This window comes from Cervus canadensis, chromosome 6, assembly GCF_019320065.1.
Source record: "Cervus canadensis isolate Bull #8, Minnesota chromosome 6, ASM1932006v1, whole genome shotgun sequence".
Lineage (NCBI taxonomy): Eukaryota > Metazoa > Chordata > Mammalia > Artiodactyla > Cervidae > Cervus > Cervus canadensis.
Window position 1 is genome coordinate 62409605 of NC_057391.1, and position 15276 is coordinate 62424880.

Genomic DNA, 15276 nt, shown 5'->3' on the forward strand with positions numbered 1-15276 from the left:
TTGAATTGACTTTTTGTTCTTGACTTGTAAGGGTCTATACTCTAAATACAAGTCCTTTATCAGATATATGATTTACAAATATGTGTTCCCGTTCTTTGAGGAGGGTCTCTTTTCATTTTCTTTGTGGTGCTCTTTGAAGCATGAAAGTTCTTAATATTAATGAGGTTCAACTTAGCTGTTTTTTCTTTTGCTACTGTTTTGTTGTCACATCTAAGAAAGTTTTGCCTAACTCAAGGTCACAAAGGTTTAATCCTATTTCTTTTTAAGTTTTATCATCTAGGTCAATAATCAATTTTGAGTTAAATTTTGTATATGATATGATTCAACTTCATTTGCACATGGAAATCCTCAACAAAATATTAGCAAACCAAATTCAACAATAATGAAGAGAATCATACATTGTGATCAAGTGGAATATTTCCAGGGGGGTGAAAGATGCTTCAACATATGCAAATTTATCAGTGTGATACACCACATTAACCAAAGGATAAAATTCAGATGATAAAATCTTCAAAGTACTGAAGAATCACTGCAGTAATTTTAAACAGAGCAATACGGTCAGATACGCATTTAAGAAATGTCAGTATTAGAAGTGCTTTGAATGTAGCGATCTACAAAGTGGAACGTGGGGAAAAGATTGGAATTCATGTTTATTTTTATCTGCATAAGAAATTAAATTTTACTAAACTTGGATTAGCTGCAGAACATGTCAATTACTTATGAATAAATATATAAACTTGTAGGATACTTTAGAGTTTGAAATGGGAGAAGACTAACAATGGGAAAATCAGGATTGAGATACTATTACAGTAATCCAGTTGAGAAACAGCAAGATCCTAAGGACTTGATCAATTTGGATCATGGAGATGGGAGGTCTAGTTCAGTTCAGTTCAATTCTGTTTCTCAGTCATGTCCAACTCTTGGCAGTCCCATGGACTGCAGCATACCAGGCTTCCCTGTCCATCACCAACTCCCAGAGCTTGCTCAAACTCATGTCCATTGAGTCAGTGATGCCATCCAAGCATCTCATCCTCTGTTGTCCCCTTCTCCTCCTGACTTCAATCTTTCCTAGCATCAGGGTCTTTTCCAATGAGTCAGTTCTTCACATCAGGTGGCCAAAGTATTGGAGCTTCAGCTTCAGCATCAGTCCTTCCAATGAATATTCAGGATTGACTTCCTTTAGGATTGATTGGGTTTGATCTTCTTTTTTTTTTCCTTTCATTTGTTTTTTTTGGGGGGTGTTTGATCTTCTTGAAGTCCAAGGGGTCTAGGATAGCTGTTAGTTGTGGGCTGGGTGAAGTTGATAACAGTTGGTAAAACTGGTAAGACTCTTATTCATGTTTGTGCACTCAGAACACCATCTATTCATCTAATGAATATTTGGGTCTTATTTGGATTAGCTGCTGTGCTTAGTGCTAGAGCCAGAGGATGAACAAGATACGTGAGGTCTTTGCCCTTGTGGAATTCACTTGGATGAGTGGAGGAGACTAACAATAAATAGTAAATTTAACAAATAAGATGATACTGCTTATGCTGCATACTCCAAAGAAAAAAAGCAAGTTACCAGGTAACTAGGTAGGATGGTGTTGGTGGAGGTCTCTCTGAAGAGCCTACAATTGAGCTGAGCCCTAAGGGTTAGGAAACCAGCCTTGTCAGAAGCCTGGGCACAGGATATCGGATGGAAGAAGCAAAAAGCACAATATGAAAAAGAGCTTGCATGGTAGAGGAAGAGAGAAAAGTCCTATGGGCCTGGAAGTGGGTAAAGGAGGAGGAGGTATGTGGATGTGGTTGGAGAGAGGGCAAAGCCTTGTCGTGAGAAGGCGTCAGGATGGTCTTCCTGCAGTGGGAAGACATTGGAGAGTCAAAGCAGGGAGGCAAGCTTGTTGCACTTTTAAAAGACTGAGGGGAAATGCATTTGGGGAGGGTGGAAGGGGCAGAATCAGGAGTTCAGTTTTAGGCATTTAAAGTTTGAGCTGTGATGTTAAGCCTACGTTTAGGCTTGTTTCACTTATTTAGTTGAATTTGCAGGCATTTAGCTTTGTCTCTACTGTATAGGTCGTATGGAAGTTCTGCAAATCCACACCAGGCATTGGACTGTCAGTCAGGTTCAGGGAGAAGGAATAGCTGTCATATGCTTTTGACGCTCTGAGCACTTTGTATCTGTGCCAGCAATTGCTATTGCCTCTCAGCTGCAAACCCACCCTTCTATATTTGGCTTTGTGATGCTGGGGTGTGTGTAGGTGCTCAGTCGATAAGTCGTATCTGACTCTTGTGACCCCATGGACTGTAGTCTGCCAGGCTCCTCTGTGCATAGGGTTTCCTAGGTAGGAATACTGGAATGGGTAGCCACTTCCTTCTCGAGGGGATCCTCCTGACCCAGGGATTGAACCCACCTCTCCAGCTTGGCAGGCGGATCCTTTACCACCACACTACCCGGGAAGCCCGAAGCTGGGGTAGGACTCTGCACACCACACTTCTGCTTTGTCAGTGGGCTTCCTAGGAGGCTTTGTAAACTAGAACAATAGAGGGAAACTGGAAGACAGGAGGAAGAAGGGATTTGTTCCTTTCTGTTGGTTTCCTGTGAGCTTCATGCTGACTTCCTATTTCTGTGAGCATCACTCAAGCCTCGCCTCTTTACCTTGACAGTGCTGGTTGATTCCAGGAGTGGCAGTTGAAACCAGATTGCAGTCCTCTCAACATTTGCCAAACCTGCCTCCTCAACCCATTGAGGACACCGTCCCCAGCCTAGCAGTGCCCCCTCCTCAGAGACCTGAGTTCTAGCTCTGAGGAGCCCCTCCTCCAAACCTCTAAGTTTTTATAATTCCAGCTTCTTCACTTTGTTTCCCCAGCCCTCTGGGTGATAGCTGCTTCCTGCAATTGCTTCCTGTGAGACACCTTCATGTACTTTGGACTTTTCAGCAACCAACTTTTTATATTCATGGTCTATGATAAAAAATAACTAGTGGTTTCTGTTTCCTGGCTACACTAATTGATACAATTAGATATTACCTCCTAGATACCTGGCTCAATTTACACAGCAGACAGAAAACTGAGACCAACTTAGGTTGAATAGCGCATATCACACATCCACTAAGTGGTAGAGTTAGGATTTGAATCCAGTTCTGCTTTGTTTTATTTTGCCTGAAACTTGTGCTCATAATCACTAATCACCTTCCTACATTGGCTGAAAAGCACCTGGCTTTTCAGTATTGAACTGTGGGTACAATTTTTAATTCTTTCTTCATTTTTATTGTTTTCCTTGTTCTTTTTTTTAATGTATTTATTTTTTAATTGTAGGATAATTGCTTTACAGAATTTTGTTGTTTTCTGTGAAACATCAACATGAATCAGCCATACGTGTACATATGTCCCCTCCTTCTTGAACCTCCCTCCTATCTCCCTCCCCATCCCACCCCTGTAGGTTGATACAGAGCCCCTGTTTGAGTTCCCTGAGACATACAGCAAATTCCCATTGGCTATCTGTTTTACGTATGGTAATGCAAATTTCCATGTTACTCTCTCCATATATCTCACTCTCTCTTCCCCTCTCCCCATGTCCATAAGTCTGTTCTCTATGTCTGTTTCTCCACTGCTGCCTTACAAATAAATTCATCAACCCATTATCAGACCCAGCATTTCCCAACCATATCCCAAGCGACACTATACTACAAGAGCTATGAAGAATGTGTTCTGGGCTCCAGTAACTTTAGGACCTGCCATATACTGTATTCTCCAGAAGAGCACAATAAACGTTAGCATAACAAAGGCTCTGAGAAATTTTGCAATAAAATTTAAAAGTGCAACCAGGCAGTTTCTCATAAATTTTCTAACTAGGGACATTCCAAGGATGTGGAAAGTGTGGGATTAATCCATATTTAACATATCCTATGCAACTGAAGCAACTTAGCAGCAGCAGCATGCAACAGTAGTATCTGGTTAAGAGAAAGTTGGTGCCAGCAGTCTTGGAATGTTCTCATCACAGAGAGGTTGCTTTAAAGAATATTGGAGAAGGGGAGTCTGATCTTTGTTTAGATTATAGAAATATGACTTTAGATGTGTACATTACAAAATTTCAGCTATTTAGGGATTGTTAGGGAGTTTGGGATGGACATGTACACACTGCTCTGTTTAAAATGGATAACCAACAAGGACCTACTGCATAGCACAGAGAACACTGCTCAATGTTATGTGGCAGAGTGGATGGGAGGGGAGTTTGGGTGAGAATGGATACATGTATATGTATGGCTGAGTCCCTTTGCTATCTACCTGAAATTATCACAACATTGTTAATCAGTTATGTGCATGCTAAGTCACTTCAGTCGTGTCTGACCCTTTGCAACCCTATAGACTGTAGCCCACCAGGCTCCTCTGTCCATGGGTATTTCTCCAGGCAAGAAAACTGGAGTGGGTTACCATGCCCTCCTCCAGGGGATCGTCCCAATCCAGGGATCAAACCCGTCTCTTATGTCTCCTGCATTGGCAGGTGGGTTCTTTACTACTAGCGCCCCTGGGAAGCCCGTTAATCAGCTATGTTGTTGTTCAGTCACCCAGTCGTGTCTGACTCTTCGAGACGCCACGGACTGACTGCAGCACACAGGCCTCTGGTTCCTCACCATCTTCCAGAGTTTGCCCAAATTCATATCCATTGCATCGGTGATACCATTCAGCCATCTCATCATCTGATGCCCTCTTCTTCTGCCCTCAGTCTTTCCCAGCATCTAGTGAGTCAGCTGTTTGCATCAGATGAATGAAGTACTGGAGTTTCAGCTTCAGCATCAGTCCTTCTAATGAGTATTCAGGGTTGATATCCCTTAAGATTGACTGGTTTGGTCTCTTGCTGTCCAAGGGACTCTCAGGAGTCTTCTCCAGCACCACAGTTCAAAAGAATCAACTCTTCAGCTCTCTGCCTTCTTTATGGTCCAGCTCTCACAACCTTGTCTGACCACTGGGAAGATCATAACCTTGACTATACAGGCCTTTGTTGGCAAAGTGATGTCCCTGCTTTACAACACACTGTCTAGATTTGTCATAGTTTTCCTACCAAGAAGCAAACGTCTCTGATTTCAAGGCTGCAGTCACCATCCACAGTGACTTTAGAGCCCAAGAAGAGGAAATCTGTCACTACTTCCACCTTTTTCCCTTCTCTTTGCCATGAAGTAATGGAGTCAGATGCCATGATCTTAGTTTTTTAATATTTAGTTTTAAGCCAGCTCTTTCATTCTCCTCCTTCATCGTCATCAATCATCTATACTCCCATACAAACAAAAAATGATCAGCTATACTCCAATACAAAATAAAAAGTTTAAAAAATAAAGAGGAGTTTGTTAACTTAGAAAAAAAATGTCAGTTGTTAGGTTAGTAAAAAAGTAATCGCTGTTTTGCATTGTTCAACTTTGCCATTTGATATTGGAATGCACTCAAACAAATGTGGTTATACATCATATTAATGTGCATTTCTCGCTTTATGTTTTTGTTTTTTGTTTTGCTAATGACATACCTGCTATTTATTTTATATTTATTTTAGACTATAGAAATGATGTTAGACAAAAAGCAGATTTGAGCAATTTTTTTATTGAGTTCAAAATGAGTCATAAAGCAGCAGAGAACACTCAAGACATCTACAATGCATTTGGCCCAGGAACTGCGAAATACATGTACAGTGTAGTGGTGGTTCAAGAAGTTTTGTAAAGGACACAAGAGACCTGAAGACAAGGAGCATAGTGGCTGGCCATTGTAAGTTGACAAGGATCAGTTGAAAGCAATCATCAAATCTGACTTTCTTACAGCTACACGAGAAGTTGCCAAAGAACTTAACGTGGACAATTCTATGGTCATTAGGCATTTAAAGCAAATTGGAAAGGTGAAAAACCTCGATAAGTGGGTGCCTCATATGCTGACCACAAATTTTTAAAAAGTAATAATAATCATTTTGAAGGTGTCAAATAAGTTGTCTTCTCTTATTCTACATGACAACAATGAACCATTTCTTGATCAGATTGTGAGATGCAATGAAAAGTGGATTTTGTACAACAATCTGCAATGACCAGCTCAGTGGCTGGACCAAGAAGAAGCTCCAAAGCTCTTCCCAAAGCCAAACTTGCACCAAAGAAAGGTCATGGTCACTGGTGGTCTGCTGCTGCTCTGATCCACTACAGTTTTCTGAATCCCAGTGAAACCATGACATCTGAGAAGTATGCTCAGCAGATCGATGAGATGCACCAAAAACTTCAATGCCTGCAGCCGTCATTGGTCGACAGAAAGGGCCCAATTCTTCTCCACAACAATGCCTGACTACACATTGCACAATCAATGCTTCAAATCTGGACTATGAAGTTTTTCTTCATCTGCCATATTCACTTGACTTCTCACCAACTTGACTCCCACGTTTTAAAGCAACTTTTTGCAGGGAAAATGCTTCCACAACCAGTAGGAGGCAGAAAATGCTTTCCAAGAGTTCCTTGAATCCTGAAGCACAGAGTTTTACACTGTAGGAGTAAACAAACTTATTTCTTACTGGCAAAATGTATTGATTTAATGGTTCCTATTTTAATTAATAAAAATGTGTTTGAGCCTAGTTATGATGATTTAAAATTTATGGTCGGAAACTGCAATTACTTTTGTGCGAACCTAATATTTAAAACTGTGGACATGTTTCAAGTGCATTTTCACTTCGAAAAGATACTGGCAATTCTTAAATCAACAACAAATATCAGATTTAGGATTTGACTACTAGAATGAATAATTTTGCTTTCTTTCTCTCATGACAATCTAGAGTAATTTATCCCTCTAAAAGATCTAAGCTCCTACTTTCGTAATCCTAACCTACACAAAGCCTGTAAATAGGAGTAGTTTACAACACTTATATTTAACCTTTTGACTATATTTATTTGCAAATTTATCTATGACATAAGATATTTTACTGTAAAAAAAACTATAGTTTAATATTTCACATTGCTTATTTTTAAATATTGCTTTCAAATATTTCAAATATTGCTTATTTTTAAAAAGTGTGAACCCGTCTGCATTTGCATTTGAAATTGTGGTTCAATTGAATTTGTGTTTCATTTAAGTGCCAGGTAGTAAGTTTGGATTATACTCTTTAGAAATCAGTCAAAAAAGCAATTTACCTGAATATATGCCCTACAAAGTAGAGTTCACCTTTCTTATCAAACTCCATTCTAGAGAAAGCTGTCTCAAAAGTTGTCTTCATGCAACATTAATCAGTCTTAAAAAGGAATAACATTCTGATACATGCCATAATATGGATGAAGCTTGAAAACAATATGCTAAGTGAAATAAGCCAAACGCAAAAGGACAATATTGTATGAGTACACTTATATAAGGTACCTAGTATAGACAAATTCATAGAGACAAAAATTAGAAATAGTGGTAAAAAAAAAAATGGTTAGCAGAGACCGAGGGGAGGGAGGAATGAAGATTTATTGTTTAACAGGTACAGAAATTCAGTTTGGTAAGATGAAAAAGATTTGGAAATGGATACTTCAAGATGGTTGTACAAACAATGTGAATGCACTTAATGTGATGGAATTTTATACTTAAGCCTGGTTAAAAGGGTAAACTTTATGTTATACATATGTTACCAAAATTTTTAAAAAGCTTTTCCTCATGGATCCAACAAGTCCATCCAATTCATATTCATGTTTGACTCCTCAAGAGTAACTAATCACATCTGTTATGGCCTTTGGGTGAAGTGACGTGAAATGAAAATTGCTCAGTCATGTCCGACTCTGCAACCCCAGGGACTATAGCCTGCCAGGCTCCTCTGTCCTCTGGTCCGGAATTCTCCAGGCCAGAATACTGGCGTGGGTAGCCTTTTCATTCTCCCGGGGATCTTCCCAACCCAGGGATCAAACCCAGGTCTCCCACATTGCAAGCAGACTCTTTACTGTCTGAGCCACCAGGGAATGGCCTTTGGGCAGTGGCATTCCTTTTTTTGTTTTTTAATTAAAGAAAATTTAATTGAAGGATAATTGCTTTACAACGTTGTGTTGGTTTCTGCTGTACAACAGTGCAAATCAGTCATAATTATACATGTATCTCCTCCCTCTTGAGCCTCCCTCTCCCATCCTATCCCAACTTTATAGGTCATCATGGATAGTTTTCCTACCACTGGGTTTAATAAGTCTTTTTTTTTTTTTTCCTGGAAAAAGCCTCTAAATTGAGGCACTGAAGAAAATTTGAAAACTATACTGAGAGTGGTTAAGAACTTCAGTGAAAAGCAAAAGCAGATTCCTCAAGAGTCCCACTGCTCTACCACTGGCTGGTCCGGCCAGGGTATTTACCCTGGGCCAGTCAACACCCCAGGTTGGATGGCATCACCGACTTGATGGACACGAGTTTGAGCAAGCTTTGGGAGTTGGTGATGGACAAGGAAGACGTGTGCTGCAGTCCATGGGGTCTCAAAGAGTCAGACACGACTGAGCGACTGAACTGAACTGAGTCAGCAGCCATGATCCTGACACCGGCATAAAATGGTGCTAGGGATATAGGAAACTGGTGCTGGCCATTAGCTCTCTACCCTGGGCTAACAGAATACTGGCTTTCTATCTGAATGCGTGCCCCTGCCAACACTGAGATATTTCTGAACTCCTTCTAATGAGATATGAACTCAAGTTTAGTCTCCCTAAGCCGTGGCTCCTGGGCCTCACCCAGCTTGCCTTTCACTGTTGCTATCTTAGCAGACCTGACTCCTGATTTAGCCTTCCCACATTCCATCTGTCACCAGTTCTGCAGTTTCTTCCTCCACATCGCTCTCTTCATCCCCTTGAATCCTAATTCAAGCCCTGGCAATCCTCTCCTAGGCCTTATTAAACGGCTTTTGAGAGGGCACGTTTTTGAAGAATGAAAAAGCATGTTTCTTTATGAGGCAGACTCAAGATGTAAATTAGCCAAATTAACATACTCTGTGCCTACAAAGAAGGAAAACTAATATATATCAAGTACCTACTATGTATAAAGTAATACGGCAGTTATTTTCAGACCTCCTAACAAGTTTATGAGAGAAGGCGTTATAATTATTTTTAAATAATATTCTCAATACAGAAACTACTTGACTGTAGCTGTGCTTACTCTTCAGGAAGCACACTAGATCTTAGTGGCAAATATTACAGAGATAGAGTTCTATCTGAGGCAGATGCCAGCTTGGCTCACTGTCATTCAGTCTTCAGATTTCCTCACTCCTGGGTACTTCTGTTCAGTCACCCAAGTTTAATATTTGCATAGTCAAATCCTTCTCTACATCTTGGCCAGCATAGCTTATTCTTGCCTCCATGCTCATCAGTTCTGCACCTTTCTGAGTACAGTGTACAGAGAAGTACCTGGGCTTGTCTCCTGGGCTTCCCTCCCTGCCAGCCATGTTTCTAGCTCATCTATTAATAAAATCCCACTCCTCCCATATTACTGCCCATATTCTATTCTCTGGAAGTTAGAATTGGCACTAAAACTCCTTTTCCAAATCATGTGGGTATTTAGTAAATTTTAGCCACTTCTTAATCTTCCCAGGTGGTGCTAGTGGTCAAGAATCTGCCTAACAATGCAGGAAATGTAAAAGACACGGGTTTGATCCCTGGGTCAGGAATATCCCCTGGAGGAGGAAATGGCAACCCACTCTATTATTCTTACTTGGAAAATCCCATGGACAGAGGAGCCTGGAGGGCTACAGTCAGTCCATGAGGTCAGCAAGGAATCGGACATGACTGAGTGTCTGAGCACAGCCACTTCTTAATTATCCATAAAAACTGGGTAGAAGTTTGAATAGGAAAAATCCATATTTAAGACAAAAATATGTATTTAACTGAGAGTATTGGTTTCCTTCCTTCAGTGTGACTTCACTCTGTGAGGAAGTGAAGCAGCCTCACTGGGTTTCATCTCTACTCTGGGTTTCATCTCCACTACTAGGGAAAAGGCCCAGAGGCAAGGGAAGTCACAAGTATTGTGAACCCACAAAAAACAAGGCAACTCATTGATGCTCCTCTTGGTATTTTTCAAAAAATAGCCAAAAAATTGGCTAAATCTTTCCTTTAGGTCAAAGGCTGCTGTAAGCAGTATACTTTTCCAGTAGGTGGCAGTATTTTCTTTCTTCAGCTTAAATAGAATTCAATTCGCCTCAAGGTTTGTTGGTTTTGTTTTTTAGTTTTACTATTGAGTTAGTAAACTGCAGGTGACAATAATTAATGAAAGTGACTTTTCCCACTTTCTTTAAAAAAAAAAAAAACCACACAAAAACACTCTTGGAGGCTTCCGGAAGCCCCAGGTGGGCAATTTCTGTTTGGTTGCAGTTGATAGCAAGGTGTATACTGAGACAGACTGTACTGGAAGCCTTTCCCCATTTTCTGATAGCGATTATTACTAAGTACTCAGTTCAGTTCAGTCGCTCAGTCGTGTCTGATTCTTTGCGACCCCATGAATCGCAGCACGCCAGGCCTCCCTGTCCATCACAAACTCTCGGAGTTTACTCAAACTCATGTCCACAGAGTCTGTGATGCCATCCAGCCATCTCATCCTCTGTCATCCCCTTCTCCTCCCGCTTACAATCTTTCCCAGCATCAGGGTCTTTTCCAGTGAGTCAACTCTTCCCATGAGGTGGCCAAAGTATTAAGAGTTTCAGCTTCAGCATCAGTCCTTCCAGTGAACACCCAGGACTGATCTCCTTTAGGATGGACTGGTTAGATCTCCTTGCAGTCCAAGGGACTCAAGAGTCTTCTCCAACACCACAGTTCAAAAGCTTCAATTCTTCGGCACTCAGCTTTCTTCACAATCCAATTCTCACATCCATACTAGCTAGTGATAATAACGTTTTGGAGAAAATACTTCAAGATTTCCTGACTCTGTAATAATAAGACAAAACAAAATTAAAACATTGACTCTAGAATTCTTGTTTTGGGAGCAAAATATTAATTAAATTATGCAGATACTTTTCCTGGCTGGCTAATAATGAGCTTAAGAAAATTATTCACATACCCTATTTTAATGGTAACACCTAAATTTCTGCAGCTCCACAAGACCTTTCACTACCCCAGCAGATGGTTAGGTGCAGTCACATGTCTCACAGGATCTAAATGGTGCAGAAACTAAGTTTGAGGGAGGAAGGAAGAAATAATTGAAAATCCAGGGACATATGCTGGAGTTAAAGAAGGAAGTGTTAAATCCGTGGATAATATCTCAGACACTTTATCTTCAAAAATACTGTATTAGCAAGAGTAGAGAGGCTGGATTTGAAGCATGCGTTTCACAAATGTCTCAGAAGTACACATAAAGAAAGCCACAGGTTGCTGGAGAAATGTTCAAGGGCTCAGTGTTCTCACTTAAAATATGGGGAATAGTCTGGATTTGGTCACCAAGTCCTCTTGTGCATATTCAATTAATGCTAGAAGACACAGCGATTTTTAGGTTTTAGGGTATTTGTAACCAGTTCTCTACTCTGGAGACTAGCCGAGGCCACCTTCCCATACCTCCTTGTGCTGCCTGGCCTCAGCGCTGCACCCCCCACCCCACAATCCCACCCCACCCCCTGGTGTGCGCGGCGAGGCCCTCTGAAGCCCTGCCCGGCCCAGGCCTCGCGCACTCTGCAGGGCCAGGTGAAGGCTGCCCAGCCCTGCGACGACGCAGACGCGCTGACAGGTGGCCTCGCCCGCCTCCCTGCCGCCCGCGGCGGCCCTCCTCTCCGCTCCAGGCCCGCAGCCGGAGCCGCAGCCGCAGCCAGCGCGCCAGGCATAGTTTCCCGGCTGGCCCCCAAAGTCGGGCGGCTTCCCCAGGGGAGAGCTAGGCCCCAGAGGGGCCGGGGCCGCCCACAAGAATAAAGGACATCTGAGGTCCGGCCCGGGCGAGGGGTGAGCAGCCCGGGAACTTCTCGCGCTCACAGGACATGGGCCGCAGGAGCCTGGTGCCCAGGCACTTCCAGCCCTGCATACGACCCCTCGGCCTCCTCCGCCCTTGGCTTCTGCGACCCCCGGAACCCGTCCACAGCCCCAGCGTCCTTGACCCCAGGTCTCTGCCACCCCCGGGCCCCAGTAGGGCCGAGGGGTCACCGGAGTCGGCGCACCACATTCCCAAGGACGAGCGGCCGGTGGCAACACCGCCCCCGCTCAAGCGCCCTCCGGGTCCCGCCCCCCCCCCACGGCGGTCCGCACTCCGGCTGCTCCAGCGCCCTGGCCCCTCCAGAACAGGCCGGCAGCAGAGGGCAGGAATTCATTTGGACCCCTCCCCTTCCCCAAACTTCTTCCCTCTCCGCCCCGCCGTTCCTCCAACCCGACCCCTCTGCGCCATCTGGCTCCTCCCTCTCCGCTCCCCTCCCCTTTTCTGGTCCCCACTTAGGAATCCACCTCCCCCCACCCCACCCCCGCCGCCGGCCGGGGCCGGGGATCCTCCCCCGACTCCCCCCGCGTGCCGCCGCCGCCGCCGCCCGGGTTCCTCTCCCCCCGCTCGGGCGCTCCCTGCCAAGCCCATGATGTAATGGTGTATGTTAATCAGTAGCATGTGGGGAGCTCCGGCTCGGGCGGCTCAGTCCTCCGCGAGCCTACACTGGAGGCAGCAGGAGCGGCGGCGGCGGCGGCCCGAACCCGCAGCGCCGCACTCTCTCCGCGCCGCCCGCCCCGACGGCATGGCCCGCAGCCCGCGCTCCGGGCGCCCCCAACCTCGCTGAGAGCCGCAGCCGCCCCGGACTCGCGCGTGGGGCCTCGAGCCGCCGGGATGAGCCGCTCCGAGGTGAGCGCACTCTGTCCTACGCCCCAGGCCGGGGGGGGGGGGGCGGGCCGTGGTCTCTGGGTCCCCTTCCAGGGGGCCTTTCCCCCGCCTCCGCTCGAGAAGTTCTGGGAACAGGGAGACGGGGGTGCTGAGAGCGAGTCGCCCCTCGAGGGCTGGCCGAGTCGCTGGGCTCTCTCTTCTTCGCCTCTGGCGGCCACCGGGACAGGGTTAGGACTGGGGAGCCCTCGAAACCGAACTTTTCTTCTTCGCGGTCGTTCGGGGGCGTGTGCCGGCGGCGCGGAGCCGCAGTCCCCACGGAACCGCCCTACCCGCCGGGGGAGGCAGTGTTGTGGGCGCCGACTGTCTCCGCGCTCGGCGTGCGCCCGTGGCCGTGCCGACTTCGGCCTGGGACGCGCGGGCCAGGAGCTGGGCCGGCCGGACCCGCCCGTAGGCGGCGGGAGCTGGGGCAAGATGCCTACAGCACACACACGCGTACACACACACACGCACGCACACGCACGCACACATCCGATCGCTCAGGGCGACGCGGACCCTCAGAGACCTCCCGGGTGGGCTGGAGCCGAGCGGCGCGCGGGAGCCGAGGCTCCGACTGCGCCTCTGCCCGCTGGGCGCTGAGCTCTGGGTGGGGAGAGTTTATTTTTGTCTCGAGCTGCTGCCGCGGCTGCTCACAGCCTAAATCCAGAGGGGCGCCTGGCGGTGGAGATGCTGGCTGTTGCTGTAGATGGAGCTGCAGCCGTTCGGCTGCTTCTCCGAGAGGAGGAGGAGGAAGAGGTGGCGGAGGAGGAGGAGGGAGAGGAGGAGGAGGAAGGAACTCGGGCTGCCGCGCCTCCGCCTCTGCTTTGCATTAGCCCCCACCCCCACCCCCGCGCCCCTTCGCAGCCGCAGTGCAAGTTTTCTGCGCGAGGAAGATCTGTTGCTGGTGCGGGCGTTTGCAGGCACAGCCCCCGAGGCCACCCCGGGCGGGGTGTGTGGGGAGCACTAGCCGTTCGCAGCGGCAGCAACAGGAAGCCGTGCGGTCTTCCTCACGCACCTGGGAAGGAGGCTTCTTGCCTTTCCCAGAACGAGAATAGCTCCTCTCCAGCATCCGGGTGCGGAGGGGGCGGCCGGAATTTGGGAGACTAAGACCCCGCGGCGCGCCCCCCTCCGCCCCCTCAGATGCACTCGCTTCCCCGGCGCGCTCCCTCGCTGGCCGAGGTCTCACTGCAGCCTTTTCTCTCCTTCCAGTGGTGATCGCCACTCGGGAATGCGGGTGTGAAGGGTCCGAGCTGCTGCCCAGCGGGGAAGAGACCCCGGGACGCCGGAAATCACCATCCCGAAGCTGCGAGAAGAGGGGAGGGGGAAAGAGAGCCTTCTTCATTCAGTTTGTGTGCCTTGTGGGGAAATTTTTTTTTAATCGTTATTTTTTTAAAAAAGAAAATATTTCCGTGCTACTGTCTGTCATCATCTCTGGGGAAATCAGCCAGAACCACCAGAACGTAACTGAAACCAGACGAGAGAGGCAGGAGCCGAGGCAGTACCTGCAGCGTCCGGGCACTAGAGCCACCTTGGAACGGGAACGCGTCTCCGGCGGCCGCGGAGCTGCGGCTCCGCCAAACTTTGGGGCGGGCGGGGCGGGCTGGGGCGCCCCGGGGGCTTTGTAGACTGAGGGCCGCCCCCTAACCATGATGTTTCGCGACCAGGTCGGGGTGCTGGCGGGCTGGTTTAAGGGCTGGAACGAGTGCGAGCAGACCGTTGCGCTGCTGTCGCTGCTCAAGCGCGTGAGCCAGACCCAGGCCCGCTTCCTCCAGCTCTGCCTGGAGCACTCGCTGGCCGACTGCGCCGAGCTGCACGTCCTCGAAGGCGAGGCCAACAGTCCGGGTAAGTGCGCGGCCGCTGCGGCCGTCCCGCGGTCCGGGTTCCCCTCCCCACCCCCAACCACCGCTGCCCAGCCAGGGGCCTGGCCCCGCCCCCGATCGCCGGTCCTCGGGGACCGAACCCCCGTGGCCCCCGGGTCCTTGGCATCTCCCCCACAAGCCGCCCGCGCCCCAGGCCGTGCCGCCCACTTACCTCTGCTGGCAGCTTCGGGGGTTTTTTTTGCCCACTGTCAACTCCTTCAGTCCATTCCGTGTGGTAGCTACGGTAGCATGAATGATTGATTTTTCTCTCATGCAGTTTCCTGGGAAATAATTAAGTCAGGTCACGTAGAGTCTGGATTTTCTGGGCTATTTTTCTTTCCTCCTTTTGGGCAACGTGGCTCTTTGGATTTCAGCAACACATGAAGAAGCCTGAGACTGCCCTTCAGAAGCTGAGCTTTGATTAGACTGTATGAGGAATATATGAAAACCCGATTTTACATTCTTTTTTTTTTCTCCACCGATATTCCAATTTTAGAGCTCTGTTTTCAGAATAATTTGTAGGTGATGCTACAGACTATTAAAATGATATTTGCATTTCATGTACTACGTGGTTACACTTAACTATCACGACTTTATTTATATTGATACGCATCTTATAGAAAGGGTCTCATAGGGAGCAAGCATGAAATCAGGGTCTTTAACGCTTTTGTCAGGAAAC

At 46.9% G+C, this 15276-nt stretch overlaps 1 protein-coding gene across 3 annotated transcripts in view; it reads left to right on the forward strand.

Moving 5' to 3' along the window:
* The first annotated feature begins 12461 nt into the window (after positions 1–12461).
* The window catches only part of SAMD4A (sterile alpha motif domain containing 4A), a 222191-nt gene continuing 219376 nt past the window's right edge, over positions 12462–15276 (forward strand). Inside the window, exons 1-2 of one of the 3 annotated variants that reach the window (XM_043472141.1) lie at positions 12462–12723; positions 13948–14580. In XM_043472141.1, coding sequence (XP_043328076.1) covers positions 14385–14580 — 196 coding nt within the window. In that variant the 5' untranslated portion in view covers positions 12462–12723; positions 13948–14384. Of the gene's footprint in view, positions 12724–13597; positions 13812–13947; positions 14581–15276 lie in introns of those variants that run through there. The other 2 variants (XM_043472144.1, XM_043472143.1) reach the window with 2 other exon arrangements.